The sequence below is a fragment of the Coregonus lavaretus genome (genome assembly GCF_964263955.1).
Source record: "Coregonus lavaretus genome assembly, chromosome: 9".
Taxonomy (NCBI): domain Eukaryota; kingdom Metazoa; phylum Chordata; class Actinopteri; order Salmoniformes; family Salmonidae; genus Coregonus; species Coregonus lavaretus.
In genome coordinates, this window is record NC_139996.1 from 40,451,890 (window position 1) to 40,474,796 (window position 22,907).

The following is a 22,907-nucleotide window of genomic DNA, read 5'->3' on the forward strand; positions in this document are numbered from 1 at the left end:
ATCAGGTAGGGATCTACAGTTTGGGGAGATTCCTCACAACCCGTGAGGTCTGATCCTCTCTCTGCAGTTTTGGTTTACAGGAGTTTCATGGCTCACAGAACTCAGATGGAGGCTTAAAACCACCGGTATATAGCATACCCATTAGCCTGTCCGACTCTCTCTTAGTATTTACGTATGTCTCTGTGTGACAGTCAAACTCTTTGTGTCCGACTCATTTTACTCCATGAGGAGAGTAAGTCATCCAGAAATGATCTCCTCTATCTGAGAGACCAATAGCAGTCTAATTCCCCTACCTGGATACTTTAGTGTCTGTCTGACTGACTGTCTTTATCTGTCTTTCTCTCTTTCTATCCAGGATGCCAGCTGCTAGCACAATGACTGGTGGGAGGGCCCTGCTGCTCTGTACCAACACTGACAACCAATCAGTCAACGGGTATGTATTGCATTACTACTACTACTACTACCTGTATATATTTTACAGTCCACTCCATGGAACCCCTTAGAAACAGGCAGAGGGCAACAGTGGCAGTCAAACTGTCCCATGTGGTGCTCCAACAATGGAGGGCCAGCAGGGTAGAGGTTGCCACATGGCAGCTGGATACTGTTACTGGGTACCCTGCTGTCACTAGTGGCGAGTGAAGGCCTATAAGCTCCCCAATGGCCATACTATGTGGTCTTCTGCTTTGGACTGTATCTGTGGTAACATTTTAACCAACAGACCTTCCTGACATGGCAGTGCATTCAAATTCATGCCTGTGCCGTTGTAGACCCAACTACTGTTCATGATCTCTTGTTAGTGTCATGTCATTTCTTTCCTTGTCTTGAATCCCCACCCTTCTTTTTTGGCATATAAAGCTATAGATTTCACAACTTGAAGAAACATACCTGAAAAAGTCCAAGCAACAGAGATCTATTTTCCCCCCTCATTAGACTCCTCTTCACCCACTTCAACTCGTTCCCCTTATCTCCGCCCCTGTCTCCTCATGCTCTGTTAGCTCAGCTGGCCAGAGATGGTTGTTGTAACCCCCTTCCGGCCCAAACCGCCCCCCTCCACCCCCACCGTCCTACTCCCCACCCCTCCTTGTCTGTGGGTGAGATAGAGCTTTCCCATAGTTTCCTGCTTTTAGCCAAGCTCTCTTTATGAAACAGGCCTTTCCCTGCCAAGAAGAAGAGAACACTATTGATCCCCTGCTGCCTCCCCTCACTCCCCCTGTCTGTTCCTCCTCCACCCCCACCCCCTCCACTCTTTCCCTCCCAATCTCTTTATCTTTCTCTTTTTCTTGGCTTTGCAGTTAGACCTAGATAGTTGTTTTTCCCCTCTGTTGCTCCATGCTTCATAAACTACAGCCTCAACTGAAGGCAGAGGCATTTTTTAAACTACTATTAAAAGCAAGATAATTTGCATGTTTTTCTCCAATTACTCTTCTATCTTGCTCATTGTAAAATTGTCTAAGGAAGTCGAAGGGAAGTTGTACTGGCCGTTTCTATTAGGTTTCCCTTGAGATTGCATGACTTTTCATTTTCGTATATACAATATAGCGATGTCATCAGAGGTTGGGTTTCCTGCATTTGTTTTAAAACCAAATCATTTGATGAACTGGCCTTGATCCAACATGGAGTCAGTTAGTGGGTCAGCTTTAGTTTAGAAAAGATGCATGTTAGCCCTCTGCCACCTCTCCCCCAGCCTCTCCCCCAGCTGTGTACACTTTCATCCCCCCAGAAATAGTTGTGTTGCTTGTAAACTTTGACCTCGAGTTCAAACAGTCACGACCCAGTCATCGTGCAGAAACACATATTTAGTTCTACTAGGGGTTGTTGTTTTACGAGAATTCCTACTTATTTACTCCATAAAATCAAGAGGCAGTTATTTTGTATCTGAAGTGCCTAGACAATTTTAGCATTTTTTAACATACGTACGCAGAGATATTATGTGGATATCCAGAATTATGAGCTCGATGATTACAGTGCTTTGTCTACACCTGTTGTTTTTTCTGGGATGGGTTTGGCACTGCTATCTCTAATCTGTGTGTGTGTGTGTGTGTGTGTGTATGTGCAGGCTCCAGTGCTGCGGCTTGAAGGTTGGGGAGGCTCCGTCTGCGGTCCCCCAGCGGCCAGACGTGGTGTGTGTGGACAGGGACACCTCCAAGCGGCCCCTCTCCCCCCTGTTCTCCCCTCTGGATGGGCCAGGTACCACTGACACCATGCTGGCTTACAAGAGTGCCACCTCGGACCCCCAGACCACCGTGGAGAATGGACTGGTCAGCTGTATTAAACTCAACAAGACCCCAGCGGGTCTAAAGACCAGCGCCAGCATCCGGGACAAGATCTCCCAATGGGAGGGGAAAAAGGAGACCCTCCCTACCTCCCCAGTGGTTGGAAGTGGTCCATGCCTGCTGACCACAGTGCACAAGGAACCAGAGACTGTGAGAAAGAAGGAGATCTCGGAGGTCAACAGGACGGACAGTAAGAGGTTGGTCAGCTGGGAGAGGCAGGACTCTGGGAAGGAGAATGTAGGAAAGCTGGGGGATTTACGGCCAAAGTCACCTGAGGGCCTCACTACCAGGGACAGAGAGGTGATACTGGATAGAGGATCCCTCAGAGGCAGTAGTAAACCCACAGAGACAGCCAAGGAAAATAAGTCAGTTTTGACTCACATTAAGAAACTGGAGCAGGCCATGAAAGAGGGTCCCACCAATCCCTCCTTGGTGTTGCCTGGGAACTATTTCTGCCCCCCTTCCAAGGAGGAGCAGGAGGAAGCAGAGAGGAGGGGGAACGAGCCCATATTTGGGACACTGGACGTTATGGGGTCAAGGCCTGTGGGGTCATCGCGGCAGCAGAGGTCAGGTGACCCTGAGAATGTGTACACTGAGCCTGGTGCTGCAAGTCCCTCCATCAACCCCTTACCCAAACCCCAGCGCACCTTCCAGCACCACACCCCTCCCAGCGCCTCAGGACTTGGCCTGGGCAAGGGGAGACGTAACCTGCCTCCTCTGCCCTCCATCCCCCCGCCTCCCCTACCCACCTGCCCCCCGCCAGGAGTCTGCAGGAGACCCTGGTCAGACAGAACACGAGACAGCAGCAACAGGTAAGAGACGGAGATCAGACAGAGATGAAATGAGACAATATGGGAGGAAATACAGCACCCTCCGATTCAGATTCATTCATTGCCACACCAATGATTGGCAGTATTGTCTTTCGGTACAGCAAGTTCTTAGTGATGTTTTACCCTAACTGCATACTTCATCCAGTCATCCAGTGTAGCTTCTCATTCTGCACATCTGCACTGAATCAGAGGAGGGGGCGATGATGTCATCCTCCTTCTGCTCATCACAGCGTTCTAGAGGGTGAGGTCATTGGTTGGAGGTGTGGAATGTACACATGGACCAACAACCTTGCCAAGAGACTCCTGGCAGGAAACAATAACATGTTGCATTGTGTGTTTGTGGTTGATTGGCCCTTGGAATATCAAGGGTTTATGGTTGAGTAGTTTTATAGCCCTTACATAGCATTGATTTACTTTCATTTTCACGGAGGTTATAAAGAGACACAACGTTCATCCAAGGCTTCAAAAAGCACAATACATGTTTTCAAGTACACAACAAAAGAACTTAAGAAACACTCAAGTGTTTGCGTGTTTCTATTTTGATTTCTTTAGTAGACTGCATTCTCGTTAGACCAAGTCTGGCTGTGTAACATTCCATACCAAATGTGGAGGTTTCACACAGCTGAGGTCTGTGTTTCCAATCTCTTTGTGAAGTCAGCCTAACTCTCAGCCCAGCTTGCACTCAACCCTTTGACACGTACCAACAAACGTATGTGATCATTCTACAGTGGTCCCTGCAGGGTACGGTCAAACTGGTGTGATTAGAACGCTTATTTAGAATGTCCAGTTTCGATTGACGCAACAGTCAGCGTTTGAGCTGTCTACACTGTTCCTTCACAGAAAATGTTTGCATAAACACAGTCCTTACAAAGTTATGCCCTGAATGTGACCAGTGTATTTTTGGATGCAATGTTCAGACATTCACAGAAGTAGCGACAGCATAACACAATCATCCAAACTGGAAAATGTAGGCTACATTAATCGTAGCGCTAACTGAGGAAAGATTGACATAACACAAGCTGTCATATTTAGCTAACTCTCTGCTGACAGAAACCACAATCTGAATTAGCTAATAGGAATGACTATTTACAATTCATCACATCACGGGTGAGTTCAAAATAATTGAGTAAAACACTTTCTAAAAATCAAAAGTTATCAGACGATGGGTAGTTTGTGCACAACGCCATGTTAATTTTTTCCTGTCAACCAAAGATAAGAAGAAGATGAGTTTGGTCTGTTTGCAGTATGCATGTTGAAGGGGGTGTGTCTACAATCATTCACTTCCGGAAGTTTACTCGAAAGATGAGTGAACCATTACTTCACTTCATTTTGTTATAACATCTTTGGTCTGACAGACGTTTACGTGACACTCAGAATGCATTGTATAATGTCAACAAACATGGCGCCACACATAGCTGGTAAAGAGCTTAGCATTAGCTCATTATAATCAGAACGATCTTCAAAAAAGTATTTTACACACATAATAGGTGTCCATTACAATCTATGCAATCATTGGAATGCATGTTTGTCACCAGTACTTGAAGATGTGAATAAAACTGTAAATACATTATGCTCCATACAGTGGCTTACGAAAGTATTCACCCCCCTTGGCATATTTCCTATTTTGTTGCCTTACAACCTGAAATTAAAATTGATTTTTTTTTTTTGGGGGGGGGGGTTGTATCATTTGATTTACACAACATGCCGACCACTTTGAAGATGCAAAATATATTAATTACAGCTGCAAGTCTCTTGGGGTATGTCTCTATAAGCTTGGCACATCTAGCCACTGGGATTTTTGACCATTCTTCAAGGCAAAACTTCTCCAGCTCCTTCAAGTTGGATGGGTTCTGCTGGTGTACAGCAATCTTTAAATCAAACCACATATTCTCAATTGGATTGAGGTCTGGGCTTTGACTAGGCCATTCCAAGACATTTAAATGTTTCCCCTTAAGCCACTCAAGTGTTGCTTTAGCAGTATGCTTAGGGTCATTGTCCTGCTGGAAGGTGAACCTCCGTCCCAGTATCAAATCTCTGGAAGACTGAAACAGGTTTCCCTCAGGAATTTCCCTGTATTTAGCGCCATCCATCATTCCTTCAATTCTGACCAGTTTCCCAGTCCCTGACGATTAAAAACATCCCCACAGCATGATGCTGCCACCACCATGCTTGGATGGTGTTCTCGGGGTGATGAGAGGTGTTGGGTTTGCGCCAGACATAGCGTTTTCCTTGATGGCCAAAAAGCTCAATTTTAGTCTCATCTGACCAGAGTACCTACCATATCTATGGGGAGTCTCCCACATGCCTTTTGGCGAACACCAAACGTGTTTGCTTATTTTTTTCTTTAGGCAATGGCTTTTTGCTGGCCACTCTTCCGTGAAGCCCAGCTCTGTGGAATGTACGGCTTAAAGTGGTCCTATGGACAGATACTCCAATCTCCGCTGTGGAGCTTTGCAGCTCCTTCAGGGTTATCTTTGGTCTCTTTGTTGCCTCTCTGATGAATGCCCTCCTTGCCTGGTCCATGAGTTTTGGTGGGCGGCCCTTTCTTGGCAGGTTTGTTGTGGTGCCATATTCTTTCCACTTTTTAATAATGGATTTAATGGTGCTCCGTGGGATGTTCAAAGTTTCAGATATTTTTTTATAACCCAACCCTGATATGTACTTCTCCACAACTTTGTCCCTGACCTGTTTGGAGAGCTCCTTGGTCTTTATGGTGCCGCTTGCTTGGTGGTGCCCCTTGCTTAGTGGTGTTGCAGACTTTGGGGCCTTTCAGAACAGGTGTGTATATATACTGAGATCATGTGACAGATCATGTGACACTTAGATTGCACACAGGTGGACTTTATTTAACTAATTATGTGACTTCTGAAGGTAATTTGTTGCACCAGATCTTATTTAAAGGCTTCATAGCAAAGGTGGTGAATACATATGCACGCACCACTTTTCCGTTATTTATTTTTTAGAGTTATTTTTTTCATTTCACTTCACCAATTTGGACTATTTTGTGTATGTCCATTACATGAAATCCAAATAAAAATCCATTTAAATTACAGGTTGTAATGCAACCAAATAGGAAAAACATCAAGAGGGATGAATTATTTTGCAAGGCACTGTACATACATACATACATACATACTGTATGCTACAGTAGAAACAACATAGGAATGCACACATGTCCAAAGTTATTATTTGTAAGGAATACAACAATGAAGGCAATGCGAGCGCCAGCCAGAAAATGTGCCAGGGGGAAAAAGTTTGTGCAAGACTGCGACTGACGCCGTGCCACAATAGAAAAGAAACGTGTTTGCATGACTAATGCCTAAGCAAATTAATTTATATGTGTTCTATCTGTGCTTGGAGTTCAAAACAGTGAAACTAAGCTATCAGCGTTATTAAAAGTCTTATTGAAACATTCAATGAAAGTTTTAAGGAAGTTATTCAAAAACCTCCTTAATTTATTTCTTTTAAATTTATTTCAAAACATTTACAACATTTTAGAGCCTGTTCTCAGAAAGTGTATTTTATTACCTTCAAATAACCTATAATTTCTGTTCTCAGAACCTTAATAAAACCTCCCCAGGAAAACTTTCAGGGAACCATAGTAAAACGTTATCAGAACCTCCCTGCAGGCTAAATGTTCTCAGAATGTTTCAAAAACCTTCAGTTTTACCGGTCAGGAAACGTATGGCTTCGTTCCCAGAACTAATCGGAAACCAAAAACATATGTTTCCACAACTTCCAAAGAAGCAAATGTGCTAGCTGGGAGGCTGTGCCCCACATGGCACCCTATTCCCTATATAGTGCACTCCTTTTGACCAGAGCCTATGGGGCACTGGTAAAAAATAGTGCACTATATAGGGAAAAGGGTGCCATTTTGGACGTAGTCTCAGTCTTTTTTATATGAGTTTTACAGAACAATAGCTCTATTGGAAGAGATGCTGTCTCTTTCCCACTGGGCCAGACTGTTTGGCAGCAGTGGCGCACACACAGAGCTGGGCATTCAGAGCTGGCCAAGAGGAGTATCTGTCTGTCAGTCTGTCTGCCTACACGCGCGCACACACACACACACACACACACACACACACACACACACACACACACACACACACACACACACACACACACAGGCACGCATGCACACACACATTCACACACACCTTTACCATCTGGAGGGCTATAGAGATAGGTGGTTGTTCTAGACTGAAATATATGTATTTCTCTGCTTCCTTTACCCAGGTCCCAGAAGTAGAGAGAGAGCATATGCAAACAGTTCATCTTGAATCTTCACCACCAGCCAATACTGTCAAGCCAGATTATTTGTGTTCCTTACCTTAAATCCACTACTTCCACTACCAATATGTATCTCCCACCTGGCTGATCCGTGTGTCTGTCTGTCCTACAGGAAGTCCTATGAGTTTGAGGATCTGCTGCAGTCGTCGTCAGAGAGCAGCAGGGTGGACTGGTACGCTCAGTCCCGACTGGGCCTCACACGCACTTTATCAGAGGAAAATGTATATGAGGATATACTAGGTAACGCACCCTCTTCCTGGTCCTAAGTATATGTTCCTAACATGGGCTTGATGGCTCAGTTGGTTGGAGCTGTGTTGGTTGGTTTGCAACACCAGAATTTCTGCATGGACCACATATACAGAGTATGTTCTTATACTGTACATTCCTAACACTGTGGATAGTGGAAGTGTTCTGTAAGGGTTGACTGGTGTAGTGGGCCCTTCTGCTCACGGACAACTCAATGCCACAGAGTTCAGGGGCATGTTCAGTAGGGTACACTGTAGCAAAACTCAGTGGAAAACAAAAAGCTGTTTTCTTATTGGCAAGTTTAGGTTCTGTTTCACTTCATTTAAGAAGCATTTGCTACCTATTGAACACAACCCATTTGTTACTAAGGTTATGTTTTCTTATGTGCTTTTTCCTCTAGCTTTTTAATTAAGAAGAGGCATGGTGCTTCAGAATTGTTATTAGTAACAATGTGGTGCTCTTACCTACGTTTCTACGTTATTTGTCTACTGTGTTGAACTAACCCCACCTCCAGCCTGTTTAATATCATGTCGGTTTTGTGCGGTCTTTAAAACATTTTTTGTGAGGTGGTCTGCGGTGGGTGGGGGGGCATGTTTGAGTGGCTTAGTCCCCTGGTGCATTTTTGGCAACATTGTCCATGTTTCTATGGTTTTCATCACTCACACTGTTGTGTTAATGAGTATTGGTCGTTACATGTAGGGTATATTCAGGTCAATGCTATAGAGCTTAACCATAACAATCAAATTGTGTGTTTTATTGCATTTGGGTGCTGCCTATACTTAGTCTGTATTTTCTTACAGTGTCTAAGTGTAGCACTTAGAGGGAATTCTCAGACATGGTCTACCGAACCCCTGGCCCCCCAGGGGTAAAGTAACTCATGGCTCACTGTAGGAGCAGCTATATGTGCCTATGGGAGGAATAGCTAGAGTTGGAGCTAAAGAGAGAGAGAGACAAAGGCAGGACAGCAGACTGTTATAACTGGGTCTGAGTGTCTTCTCATGGGGAGGTCTACAGTCTCCACCATACAAACTCCCCCCAATGCTAAACACAACCAACTTCAGCCTGCTCTTTCAGATAGACAAAGCAGCAACTATCACTAGAAAAATCTCAATAGCACAGACTTCGAGTAGCAGGCCTATAATGATATAGAGATGTTAGTCACTTGAAACAACCAGTAAAATGTGAAAACCAGTACTCTAGCTGATTCCATGTTTTTCCGAAGAGAGGAGAGGAGAGGAGAGGAGAGGAGAGGAGAGGAGAGGAGAGGAGAGGAGAGGAGAGGAGAGGAGAGGAGAGGAGAGGAGAGGAGAGGAGAGGAGAGGAGAGGAGAGGAGAGGAACTGGTTGTCCCAGTCCCTGTCTGACGTCCCCCTCCAACAGGTCCATCTGGTAGATTAATCGACGAGGGAGAAGAGACCAGCCCCGGCTCTGGAAAATGGGCCTCACTGTCCCTGCCTCTCTCTTATCTGCACACACAGCAATGGTTAGAGTTACTGGTGCTGTAGTGTAAGCTGCCTGCTCTAGCACAAATGCAGTTTATCTTGGTGAAATATGAGCTTGGTTGCAAGGAAGCACTGCTGCTGGCAGGTCTGTACATACACACATCTGGAGCAAAAATATTGGAAACCCAACCAAAACATACCGTCAATGAATTAGAGCACTCGTTTGGGAAGATTGCCGTCCAATTAGAAACGTAGGACATTGTTGCTGAGTGTAAAATGTAGAAGCCAGTTGCTGTGTGTTTATGTGGCGGTCTGTTTGTTTCCTCTGCAGACCCTCCGTCAAAGGAGAACCCTTACGAAGATATAGAGTTGGAGAGAAGTTGCCCTGGAAACAAGTGCTCTTTACCCATCTCCTCTCCCTCATCTCTTGTCCCCGACACACCGACCAAGGTACATTACAGTAGAATGAATTGTCCCTGCTAGTAATGTGCATTGTGCTTCAAGTGAATGTGGTTATAGTGATCAACCGCTTATAGTGACCAGATTTTGAACTAATTTAATCAAAGGCAATAGAGGCCTACTATACAATTTCAGGGAAAGTGGACTAACACACACATTGATACACGTCTCGGCCTTCCCCCCTCCCCATTTTCCTCCTCCTACTCTACTCTGTTTTCCTCCTCCTCCTCTACTCTCTACTCCCTCCAGCTCTCCTCAAAGCCGGGTTTCTTCAGGCAGAACTCAGAACGCCGCAGCTTCAAGCTCCTGGACCTGCGTAAGACCAACCGGGACACTGGCATCTCCTCGCCCTCCCGCATCAGCCCCCCCTCCACCCCCAGCAGCCCTGACGACACTCCCAGTCTCTCAGGAGACCCCTACAACCGCAGGCGCAGAAAGATCCCCAAGGTAAATGGGGGGCCTACCAGACTCCCACCCTCGGTGATTTATAGGCACAGCCTACTGCATACGTCCCAGTCTAGTGCCAAGGCATTGCCTGCCTCTCATGCAGTTGTCTGGGAATACCTTAGACAGGACAGAGACAGTTAAGAGGATGTACCTAGACAGGACAGTTAAGAAGATTTATTTTGACAATATATTTCCTGTAGAGAGAATGTCTCCCAATAAGTGTTGTGTCCAACAACTCTCAGAATAGTACTGTGTGGTTGCTGCCAGTCTGGCTGTCAGTCTGTTAATGCCTCTGCCAATAATACCGTCGTAATTGCCTTTTTTGGCAAGGTTATGACCAAGGAGCTGACTAATAAAGCAGAAATAGACTGGCACTCAGGTTAACTATGTAGTGAAAGGGTGGTTCTGGGAAGTTACGATGGAGGATTCTATTGTTGTGCTACTTCTCCTCCCTACAGATGGTGCTGAAGATCAACGGCATCTTCGAGGTGAGGAGAGGGAAGAAACGCATGAAGAGGGTGTCTCAGTCTACTGAGTCCAGCTCAGGGAGAGGTGAGGCTGGGGTAGACCTGCCCGGAACACCTGGGGGGGGCTCAAGCTGCTTAAAGACTTACCTCTACCCCCTTACTACCCAACCCCCCCACCCTATTCTCCAAGCCCCCTACTCTCTACCCCCTTACCCCCTAGGCACTAATTTCACAGCTGCTTTCACTACACAGTTTGGACTACGCTGCCTCATATCTCCATAAAAGGAACAACACTCCTCCATATGTATCCACTTAGCTTTATGGGCATGTTTACATTTTTGGGTCAGTTGCGTTTGACCCATTTTTTTAGACGAGGGTTTTGTTGTTGCTTTATCAAACACAAATGTGGAATGAGTTTGTTATTGTGTATGAGTACTATGCCATATGTGGAAATGTTCTGCCTCAAATGTTCTTTCACATTATTTACAATGTGTTGTTCACGTTCACTCATTTTTTGTTTCTTTGTTTCTCTTTCATGCAGTGACAGATGACAACAGTGAGTCAGAGAGTGACACAGAGGAGAAATTGAAAGGTGAGGACATCTCAAGACAATATCTGTGTGAGCGTGCATGCGTGTGTGTACAGAAATGTATAGTGCTCTCTCCTTTCTAGAGGGGGCATGATTGGATGAAGTCTGCCGTTCCTTTGGTTTAAGAGTATTTTGTTGATGTGTCAGCTCACAGCCAGCGTCTGTCGTCGGTGCAGTCCATGTTGAGGCAGACGGGGCGGTACCGGACCCTAGAAAGGGACCTGATGGACCTACACGAGAGAAAGCTGTTTGAATATTTCATAGTGGTGGCCCTTCAGAAGACCAAGGCTGGAGCTCCTTATCTACCAGAGGTCACTCAGCAGTTACCTCTCAAGGTAGGCAGAGCTGACACCTAGTCCTCAACCAACTGGAATGTTCACGTGTTCATCTTATAAGTGAAAAAAAGTTTTAAAATGAGTGCACCTACAGTATGTGTGTATGCACATGCATCTCTGTAGTGTGTGAAGTTCTGTGTGAGTGTGATGTAACATCAGACATAGCATTGAAGCTAACTTGTTATTCTCTCTGTGTCAGCTGGAGAGGAGCTTCAAGTTCATGAGGGAAACAGAAGACCAACTGAAGGTCATTCCTCAGTTCTGTTTTCCTGACGCTAAAGACTGGGCCCCCGTTGACAACTTCCCCAGGTCAGGCTGCTCACACACACTCACCCCATATAGGAGGTGTTGACAAATTATGAATGGGAGGGTAGTGAGCTGCTAATAGTGTGTTTTAGGTATTATTTACATTTTAGCAGACGCTCTTATTCAGAGCGACTTACAGTTTAGTGAGTGCATAAATTTTTCATACTGGCCCCCCGTGGGAATGAAACCCACAACCCTGGCGTTGTAAGCGCCATGCTCTACCAACTGAGCTACAGGAGGCCTATTATGAAACCACCCGTCACTTCTGCTTGACACACATTACCCAATAGTACCTAGACCCAGATCAACCTCACAAGCACTGCTTTGTTTCCAAAAGTGACAGTGTGTTTCTGGTGGGAGTTTTATGGGTACCGGTTATTGGAATGTTAGCTCAAGCAGACCGAATCTGCGTCCCAAATGGGATCCTAATTCCTATTTAGTGCACTACCTTTGACCAGGGGCGAAAGGGCTCTGGTCAAAAATAGTGCACTATATAGAGAATAGGGTGCCATTTGGGATGCAGTCAGAGCCCCATAACACACACCTGCAGGGCAGAGACATTGAGCTGGCTGACACAGTGCCTGTCAGAAAGCCAGGATTGGTCAATGCACACCTGTCAGACAGACTGGAGCTGTCTTTGTGTGGGTTATGCAGAGTAAGTCTGCCTTGAGGGGAGGACTGAAGAACAAAGTAGGGAATTATTGGTTTTACTGACATCAAGAAACGACCATGGTGGTTGGATTTTTCCTTAAACAGGATAAATGAGTTGGCAATGCAGCTAACTATCCTAGACATTCTTAAAGTTGATAAATAAGATTACTTTAAAAAGGTGATGCACAGACACACAGTGACCCATTTTAAACTTTCTTTCCAAATCAGGTAAATAAGAGGTACATTTTTCAAAGTTGGCTGGCTAATCTATTGAGGTTGTTTTGTGAAATACAGACAGGAGTTTGAGTGCTCTATTTTCAACACACAACTCACTCAATTTCTTAACTGTTTTATTGCTCCAACATATGAATAGTTTCCAACCTGTGTGAATTATATTATTTTCCAGTGAAACGTTCTCCTTCGTCCTGACTGGTGAGGACGGGAGCAGACGGTTCGGATACTGTCGCCGTTTACTGGTAGGCTACTAAAATGGCTACTTTGTTATTTTCACCTCATCCACTTTCATGTGTATCACCTACCTGAGTGATGATAGTGATTGGAAATACCTGTATTGATTTGAATTCAAAATGGAGGGCCCTATCATTCACTGCACTGTCCTGCTCTGTGTCTACAGCCCAGTGGTAAAAGCCGGCGGCTGCCAGAAGTCTACTGCATCGTCAGCCGGCTGGGCTGTTTCGACCTCTTCTCTAAGGTACAGTATACTATACACATAGTGCCTGGAGTTTTTCCTGGTCAGGTCACATGTTCAGGCCAAACTCCCGGCCTTCAGTTCAGTATAGCCACCCACAGTGAGAGGAACTGGAGCCCACATGTACCCACAGAGCCCCACCCTCCCTCTCCCTGTTTGCCACTTTCCCACCGCGGCTTGTTGAGCTGCAGCCCTGGCCCCAGTACACAGAGACACATGTGAACCCCAGCTGATATGGTTACAGCAGTGGAATACTGGCATAGGCTCCCTGTAATGAGCCACTGATCTATGTGTGTGAACATGCATGTGTCAACATATGTGCACGTAGGTTATGTGAGTGTGCAGTTGCCTGTTCTGCTTACTTATATTTGAGTTTATACTCTATATTATAAACTGGGTGGTTCGAGCCCTGGATGCTGATTGGCTGAAAGCCGTGGTATATCAGACCATATACCATGGGTATGACAAAACATTTATTTTTACTGCTCTAATTACGTTGGATAACTAGTTTATAATAGCAATAAGGCACCTCGGGGGTTTGTGATATATGGCCAATATTCCACGGCTACGGGTTGTGTCCTAGCACTCCGCGTTGAGTCGTGCATAAGAACAGCCCTTTGCCGTGGTATATTGGCCATATACCACACCCCCTCGGGCCTTATTGCTTAACCTCTTCATCACTAGGCACCTGGCTAAAGTACCTGCCTCGTAAATGCATGCCCAAATTGAATAGAGTATATCTCCAAAACGACAAGGGCTATAAACATAATCTTGGTAGCAAAAGAAAGGGAACACATGTGAGATGTATCTTTGAAGTGAAATCATTAATGTGGCTATTACTTTGTCAGAGTACATGAAGCTAGAACACAGCATAAATTGGGAGGTTTTGATTCCGCCTGAAAGTAACTTCAGGTTTTATAGGGAATGCTTTATTGGACTTATGCAGCTGCAGCCCCTAAACACTATGGGACCATAGCCCAATATCTGTTGAGTACTTATGTGAAGTTTGATGCCAATAAAGTAAAGTAAACCAAAGTTGTAGGGGTTTTAGTTGAAGTATGTTTAGCCGGATTACCAAATGGAGACATTTGGGTAGATTTGGGCATCATCAGTGCCATTTGACTTTTATCAGGTACCAGACAGCAAGTCATTTAATTTCACGTCATTTAGCAGACGCTCTTATCCAGAGTGACTTACATGAGCAATTAGGGTTAAGTGCCTTGCTCAAGGGCACATCGACAGATTTTTCACCTAGTTGGCTTGGGGATTAGAACCAGCGACCTTGCGGTTACTGGCACAACGCTCTTAACCACTAAGCTACCTGTATATCACTATACAGTTGAAGTCGGAAAGTTTACATACACTTAGGTTGGAGTCATTAAAACTCGTTTTTCAACCACTCCACAAATTTCTTGTTAACAAACTATAGTTTTGTCAAGTCGGTTAGGACATCTACTTTGTGCATGACACAAGTAATTTTTCCAACAATTGTTTACAGACAGATTATTCCACTTGTAATTCACTGTATCACAATTCCAGTGGGTCAGAAATTGACATACACTAAGTTGACTGTGCTTTTAAACAGCTTGGAAAATTCCAGAAAATGATGTCATGGCTTTAGAAGCTTCTGATAGGCTAATTGACATCATTTTAGTCAATTGGAGGTGTACCTGTGGATGTATTTCAAGGCCTACCTTCAAACTCAGTGCCTCTTTGCTTGACATAATTGGAAAATCTAAAGAAATCAGCCAAGACCTCAGAAAAAATGTTCCAAACGCCTGAAGGTACCACGTTCATCTGTACAAACAATAGTACGCAAGTATACACCATGGGACCACGCAGCCGTCATACCGCTCAGGAAGGAGACGCATTCTGTCTCCTAGAGATGAATGTACTTTGGTGCGAAAAGTGCAAATCAATCCCAGAACAACAGCAAAGGACCTTGTGAAGATGCTGGAGGAAACAGGTACAAACGTATCTATATCCACAGTGGAACAAGTCCTATATCGACATAACCTGAAAGGCTGCTCAGCAAGGAAGAAGCCACTGCTCCAAAACCGCCATAAAAAAGCCAGACTACGGTTTGCAACTGCACATGGGGACAAAGATCGTACTTTTTGGAGAAATGTCCTCTGGTCTGATGAAACAACAATAGAACTGTTTGGCCATAATGACCATCGTTATGTTTGGAGGAAAAAGGGGCTGCTTGCAAGCCGAAGAACACCATCCCAACCGTGAAGCACGGGGGTGGCAGCATCATGCTGTTAGGGTGCTTTGCTGCAGGAGGGACTGGTGCACTTCACAAAATAGATGGCATCATGAGGAAGGAAAATTATATGGATATATTGAAGCAACATCTCAAGACATCAGTCAGGAAGTTAAAGCTTGGTCGCAAATGGGTCTTCCAAATGGACAATGACCCCAAGCATACTTCCAAAGTTGTGGCAAAATGGCTTAAGGACAACAAAGTAAATGTATTGGAGTGGCCATCACAAAGCCCTGAACTCAATCCTATAGAAAATGTGTGGGCAGAACTGAAAAAGCGTGTGCGAGCAAGGAGGCCTACAAACCTGACTCAGTTACATCAATTGCTAACACCTCTGTAACTGTATATTTCTTACTAGAGCCTGCCATATTTTTATAAACTTTGCGTTTTCCCTCCGAAATTCAAGTGCTGTTGTGCGCTCTGCGTAACCGTGCGTAATGCAGCAAGTCAACTAATACGATACAATGAGGTGCGCACATGGATATTTCAACAACCGGTTGGTCAATTTTGACATGTGACCTCTCTATCGAAAGTTCTGGATCAGTAGAATTAGATTAGCACAATTACAAGCCACTGGGATTGCATTATATATCCAGAAGATGGTGACAAAACAGTGCCTGTTGTGATTGAAACAAACTACTGACCTCATCTTCAAATACATTCTTGGCCATGTAAAACGATGTAAACTCATTGAAATCGACTCGGAATGAGAGAGAGACACGAGTATCTTTTCAAGTGGTTTTATTCGATCAGACACTACTTTTGGTAACAAAAACAACAAAGGTAAGACGCAGTTTGTTGTTGTGATAAAAAAAAGGAAGTTTGTTATTGACGTTCTTTGATTAATAGTTTAGTGAGTGTTGATCATAGAGGAACAAGGCTACTATTGTTGGAATCTGTGAGGTAGCAGCTTTCGAATGGTTTGTGTAGATAGGTTGAGAAAAATACGTTATCTGTCTACGAATATATGGGCATGCACGGTTTCAAAATACAGTACTGGTTTTGCTATATGCTTATATATTTGCTTGGAGTCTGAATATTTTTTCATTTGGGCAACAACAGTTTAGCTAGATTCACAGTTGAGACGCTTCTCGTTCCAGTAGTGTATAACATTCAGGTATTCACACATGTTTAAAAACTGTACTACGTCATTGTTTGAGATTGCGGGAGGATTACCCCGGATATGGGGAACCTCGGGATGAAGAGGTTAAATATGTAGTAGTGCATTTATATCTATAAGCTTCAGTTTAGTGTACTTTCTATACCATATTTAATTGTGTAAGTTAATGTGCTTTAGGTTACTGTATAGTGTACTTCCAACTCCATTTTGAATTGTGAATGTGCGTGCTGTCTTCCCCCTAGATCCTGGATGAGGTAGAAAAGAGGAGGGCCATCTCTCCAGCCCTGGTGCAGCCCTTCATGAGGGGCATCATGGAGGCTCCGTTCCCCGCCCCGGGGAGAACCATCACTGTGAAGAACTTCCTGCCTGGCTCAGGCACTGAGGTGAGGGGGAATAACGTTACAGAGTAGGGTGGCTAGAGTTGATTCCACCACTGGCCATAGGAGGCGGCCTTCACTTTACTGAAAACGTAATTGACTTGAGGTGTTTATCTAGTATGTTATAAACTTTGGATGTGTGTACATTGTGCTGTATGCAAGTGTGTTTTGTGACTTAGCCCTGTGTGTGATGTGTTGGTTTATGCGTTAGTAGCCTATGTGTGTTGTGTGTGTATCTGCGTCTATGTAAATAACTCTCTATTTCTCTCTCTTTTTCACTCTTCCTCTCTCTCTCTCGCTCTCCCTCTCTCTCCATCTCTCCCAGGTGATAGAGTTGTGTCGTCCGTCTGACTCTCGTCTGGAGCATGTGGACTTTGAATGCCTGTTCTCCTCTCTGTCGCTGCGTCTGCTCCTCAGAGTCTTCGCCTCTCTGCTGCTGGAGCGCAGGGTCATCTTCACCGCTGACAAACTCAGGTGGAACACTACTGTGTGCTCTGTGGCCACTAGTGATGGGGGAAACAATCTATACAGTTACTTTGACTCCAAGTATCGATTTGTAATTATAATTTTTTATTTTTTTGCTAGGTAGCGTTAGCTAGCGCAAGTCGGCTGTACCTGCGCCAAAACGCAGCTATTTTTCATCCTGTAGCTTGTTCTCCATCTTAAAAAAAAAAAATTGTGAGCAAAGGTCTTTTCAGCACTTGTTTTCCATGACTGATCAAAACTAATTTCCTCTTGTTCTCTCTTGTCTCTCTTCTGCAGACATATACAGAGCAATATGTTTGGAACATCAAAACGCAATAAAATTGCAGTATCGAATCGCAATACATATAGAATTGTGAGAACCACAATACATATCATATCGGCACCTAAGTATCATGATAATATCGTATCGCGTGAGGTCCCTGGCAATTCCCAGCCCTAGTGGTCACGTCCCAAAACAAGCCCTAGCCTTTTTTCGGCCTAGTCTAGTAACTAGGGGCTAAGGCAAGAGGTTAGAGGTTGTTTATGGACTGGGTAATGGGTATGTGTGTCACTCAGTGTCCTCCTACCCAGCCTCAATTAAGCCTCACGCTTTCAGCCACCGTTGTCTTACCAGTACATACTGTCATCTATGGATCAGTACAACTTAGTACTTACTGTATCTAGCTACCTTTTTGTTATACTGTATGAGTAAACCGACTTTAGACCAGTGAGATCAAATCAGGTGAGAGGCAGAAGAGAGAGAACAGGACGTGACAAAGACACACCAGACAGACACAGACAGACGGCTCCTGGAATAGAGACAGAAAGAGAAGAGAGAGTGTTAAGGAAGGAATGCTGTTGTGTTATACAGTCGTCTAGGGAACAATAATTTCTCTCTGGAAATATGTCATGGAAGCCAGATACAGGGTTAGTGTAGAAGTGAAAGCGTTAAGACTGCCGTGTGTGCAACTGATTGAAGCACTAGCATCCACTAGTCACCTGCTATTGACGGGTGCCTTGAGATAGACCCTGGAAATGCTTTATAGTCTTTCTTGGATGTGCATTTCCCTGTGTGTCACTTAGACGGAGTTTACACAGGCAGCCCAATTCTGATATTTTGCCCAAATTACTGGCAAAAGAGTTGATCTGATTGGTTAAAAGCCTAATTAGGGGGGAAATATCAGAATTGGGCTACCTGTGTAAACGCAGCATTAAATGTTTCTGAAAATCTTGTGAATCGTTCCACTGACATTCTTCTACTGTTGCATTGAAATGAGTGGAAACTTGGCCTCACACTCACTGATTTGTTTTTGACTTAATTAAATGAAAACAGACACACACATTGGAGGCATTAAGTTAACAGTGTGGGGTTAGATCATTCGCTCCCGCAATATATTTATAGCGTTAAATCACGCCCCCTAAAAAGATTCACTAACAATTCCTCATACATTAAAGCCATGCTTTAAAAAGTGCAATGTTCAGTTTTATGTTCTAAAACAAGTATTGACAAAGGCTGGAGAAACCACTACTACCACCTTGTGGTAGAATATGGAACTGGATTGAATACAGTACAAAGCATACTGTGATTATATGACGTGGCTATGTGTAGGCTGCCACTACGGTCATATTTTTGCCCGTAGAAGGTTTTTAATGAATGAGATAACAACTTGTTCGGTTCTGGCAGTTGACATCCTATTCTCTCCCTCCCTCTCGCCCCTCTCTCTCTGCAGTACTCTGTCTCAGTGCTGCCATGCGGTGGTGGCTCTACTCTACCCGTTCACCTGGCAGCACACCTACATCCCCGTGCTGCCCCCTTCCATGCTGGACATAGTGTGTACCCCTACCCCCTTCATCGTGGGCCTGCTATCCAGCTCCCTGCCCAGCCTCAAAGAGCTGCCCATCGAGGAGGTGAGACCAGGCCCTTGAGCCCAGCCCACTGTGTGTGTGTGCGTGCGTGCGTGCGAACCTTGACCTCATCTCTTTCCTCAACAAACAATGGTCTCTGTGGGTCTACTCTGAGAAAGAGCTTAGGCTGCCACACTGTCCAGAAATGACATCCCCGCCCTCTGCTCTCTCCTCAGGTCCTGGTGGTTGACCTCGGCAACAGCCGCTTCCTCAGACAGGTATACATCCCTAACAATGGTACCCATAGCAACAGACAATCAACATACTGTATGTCTCTTACATAATTAGCTACACCCATAGATGCAGCTACAGCTCTCTGCTCATGGGACACAGTCGTCATTTCCTCTCACACCTCAATCTTTCCTCTCCAGCTGGATGACGAGGACTCCATCCTGCCTCACAAGTTGCAGGCTGCTCTGGAATATGTTCTGGACAAGAGGAAGGAACTGGCCAGTGAGATGCCCACCAGTGAGTCAGTGCTACTATATGAACACCTCTCGCAGCAGAGTCTTGTTGTGACTGATACAGGCTTGACGAAGGTCTATGATGACTATTGATATATGTTAATTACCGTATGCATACTCATGACCTCTATGTTGAAACTCTCTCTCTCTCCAGACTCAAGCTCCCTCAGCACTATGGTGTCGGAGACATTTGTACGTTTCTTCGTGGAGATGGTGGGCCACTACCCTCTCTTCATGGGCGGGGGGGATCGAGAGGACGAGTCTGGAGCCCCCTCCTCCCCCACCCCATCCTGCTTTCAGCGTGAGGCCTTCCGCAAGGCCGTCACTTCCAAGAGTCTGAAGAGGTTCCTGGAGGTCTTCATGGAGACCCAGATGTTCGCTGGGTTCGTGGCAGAGAGGGAGCAGCGCAGGCAGGGTCTAAGAGGTGTGGAGAGAGGTAGTAGAGGGTTTGAATTCTGTTAGTACCTGGTTGTGGGCACTCCCATAAGATACGTCTGCTTTTGGAGTCTGTATGCCTGTCTGAAATGCATAACTAATAGTTTTATGTGTGTGTTCTCATCATTCTACCTTGTTGTTGTCTGTCCAGGTTTGTTTGAGGTGAGGTCACAAGATTACCTGGACTCTCTCCCAGGTAGCGAACAACGTGGGGTCAACAAGTTCCTCAAGGGTCTAGGTAAGGCCCAGATCCTCTCCCATACAGTGCCTTGCAAAAGTATTCATCCCCCTTGGCGTTTTTCCTATTTGGTTGCATTACAACCTGTAATTTAAATTGATTTTTATTTGGATTTCATGTAATGGACATACACAAAATAGGCAAAATTGGGGAAGTAAAATTTTAAAAATAACTTGTTTCAATTAATTCTAAAAAATAAATAACGGAAAAGTGGTGCGTGCATACAGTGAGGGGAAAAAAGTATTTGATCCCCTGCTGATTTTGTACGTTTGCCCACTGACAAAGACATGATCAGTCTATAATTTTAATAGGTAGGTTTATTTGAACAGTGAGAGACAGAATAACAACAAAAAAATCCAGAAAATGCATGTCAAAAATGTTATAAATTGAAAACGCTATGTCTGGCGCAAACCCAACACCTCTCATCACCCCGAGAACACCATCCCCACAGTGAAGCATGGTGGTGGCAGCATCATGCTGTGGGGATGTTTTTCATCGGCAGGGACTGGGAAACTGGTCAGAATTGAAGGAATGATGGATGGCGCTAAATACAGGGAAATTCTTGAGGGAAACCTGTTTGTCTTCCAGAGATTTGAGACTGGGACGGAGGTTCACCTTCCAGCAGGACAATGACCCTAAGCATACTGCAAAAGCAACACTCTAGTGGCTTAAGGGGAACATTTAAATGTCTTGGAATGGCCTAGTCAAAGCCCAGACATCAATCCAATTGAGAATCTGTGGTATGACTTAAAGATTGCTGTACACCAGCGGAACCCATCCAACTTGAAGGAGCTGGAGTCGTTTTGTCTTGAAGAATGGGCAAAAATCCCAGTGGCTAGATGTGCCAAGCTTATAGAGACACATCCCAAGAGACTTGCAGCTATAATTGCTGCAAAAGGTGGCTCTACAAAGTATTGACTTTGGGGGGGTGAATAGTTATGCACGCTCAAGTTTTCAGTTTTTTTGTCTTATTTCTTGTTTTTTCACAATAAAAATATATTTTACATCTTCAAAGTGGTCGGCATGTTGTGTAAATCAAACTATACAAACCCCCATAAAATCCATTTTAATTCCAGGTTGTAAGGCAACAAAATAGGAAAAATGCCAAGGGGGTGAATACTTTCGCAAGCCACTGTACACCCTATCCACTCTAATACCTACATGCATCATATACCAAGTCACTGAATAATAGTTGTTACATTCGTGAAACTACATTCCTCTTCAATGTATGAAAAGGTTGTCACTCACGCCAAAGTTATTTTGATCTGGTTCTGTTGGCTGTTTTTATTTTCAGGAAATAAGATGAAATTCCTGTCCAAGAAATGATGCCTCGGGAGGGGACTCCATGAGCGAGAGCGTGTTCAAATGAGGCAGAGAACAAAACACTTTGCCTAAAGACGTCTAAGGACCCAAACTCCCTGTTGATAGCATGAAGAAGGGGATTGTGTGGGTGTGTGTCCACAAGCTTATGGACACACATGCTGGGCAAGGACCGAACACTCCTGGCAATATTTGGACTGAACATGAAGGACTTTGGAGGGTGTTGGGGTTTACGAATCGGACCAAAAACATTCATATTGTCCCAGCCCCAAAGACACAGACCCATCAAGGAACGTCATTCTCCATTGAGGTCTTATCATTCCTGGGTGTCTCTCTGTTGCCTCTGTTGTTGAGAGCTTACTTTTGTAAAGCTGTCAGTCTTTATAGTGTACATTGATGTACTGTATAGCACAGTCAATTTCCATTCCTAGAGTTGGGATAGAATGACTCCACCCACAAACCTGAAAGGCACCAATGAGAACTCCATCGAGGATGTTGCTGGGTGGACCAAAAGACCATTAAATTTTGTACAGTACCTTTTAAACATTCCACATATTTCTATTGAGTACAACTTCTTTGTTAACAGGAGGCTTATAAGTTAATTTATACTGTATACTTTTTAGAATAACTTTATCTCTTCCTTTTTCCCTCCTTCAAATGAAAACAAAAGAATATCCTATAGTTTGTGATGGGCTTTATGTAGTCTGTATGGAGGAGGGGTTGTAGACCACTGGGTTACTATTGAGGAAATATACCACTGTGACAGGAGAGTGAACTATAGATTGGAATGGGTGTAAGCCAAAAAAGAGAGGAAACGAGAGAGAAATTATCAGGAAATCATACCTGGATGAAGACAAAGTAGGCCTACAACAAATCGATATGTCATTGTAAAACACCACTAGTTTCGCCTTAAACTTGATTTGAAAATGCAATGAAACTATTAAATAAAGTGATTTTTAATTAAGAAATACAAGGATGTGGGCTCCATTCATGCCTGATTGTTCTTGCTGAGGACGTAACAGCTATTACAACGTTATAAACTGATTATTAAATCGCTCATAATATTGTTTACATTTCCAACAAATGTACAATGGGTTAATGACTTGATTTTACGATACAAAAGGACAGTATCGTACAATTGAGCGCTTCATTTTTAAGTCATTACCCACATTATCCACTGGAGGGCTCTCTATTACCCATTTCATTCAATACTGACGCTCCAGTTGTTCAGAGTCCTCTCTACCAGTGCTCAATTTATTATGGTTTCTGTAAAG

At 44.3% G+C, this 22,907-nt stretch overlaps 1 protein-coding gene across 1 annotated transcript; it reads left to right on the forward strand.

The window, feature by feature from the left end:
• Nucleotides 1-356: 356 nt before the first annotated feature.
• Nucleotides 357-22,595, forward strand: LOC311135255 (DENN domain-containing protein 2A-like; the record flags this gene model as incomplete). Its single annotated transcript, XM_084169196.1, has 19 exons — nucleotides 357-433; nucleotides 2,057-3,085; nucleotides 7,506-7,633; nucleotides 9,412-9,530; nucleotides 9,789-9,986; nucleotides 10,445-10,538; nucleotides 10,995-11,045; nucleotides 11,190-11,377; nucleotides 11,577-11,686; nucleotides 12,741-12,810; nucleotides 12,969-13,046; nucleotides 16,672-16,812; nucleotides 17,132-17,280; nucleotides 19,002-19,179; nucleotides 19,353-19,394; nucleotides 19,548-19,644; nucleotides 19,795-20,064; nucleotides 20,227-20,313; nucleotides 21,608-22,595. The coding sequence occupies 19 exons, from the start codon at nucleotides 357-359 to the stop codon at nucleotides 21,637-21,639; spliced, it is 3,138 nt and encodes a 1,045-aa protein (XP_084025322.1). The 3' UTR covers nucleotides 21,640-22,595.
• Between the last annotated feature and the right edge of the window lie 312 nt (nucleotides 22,596-22,907).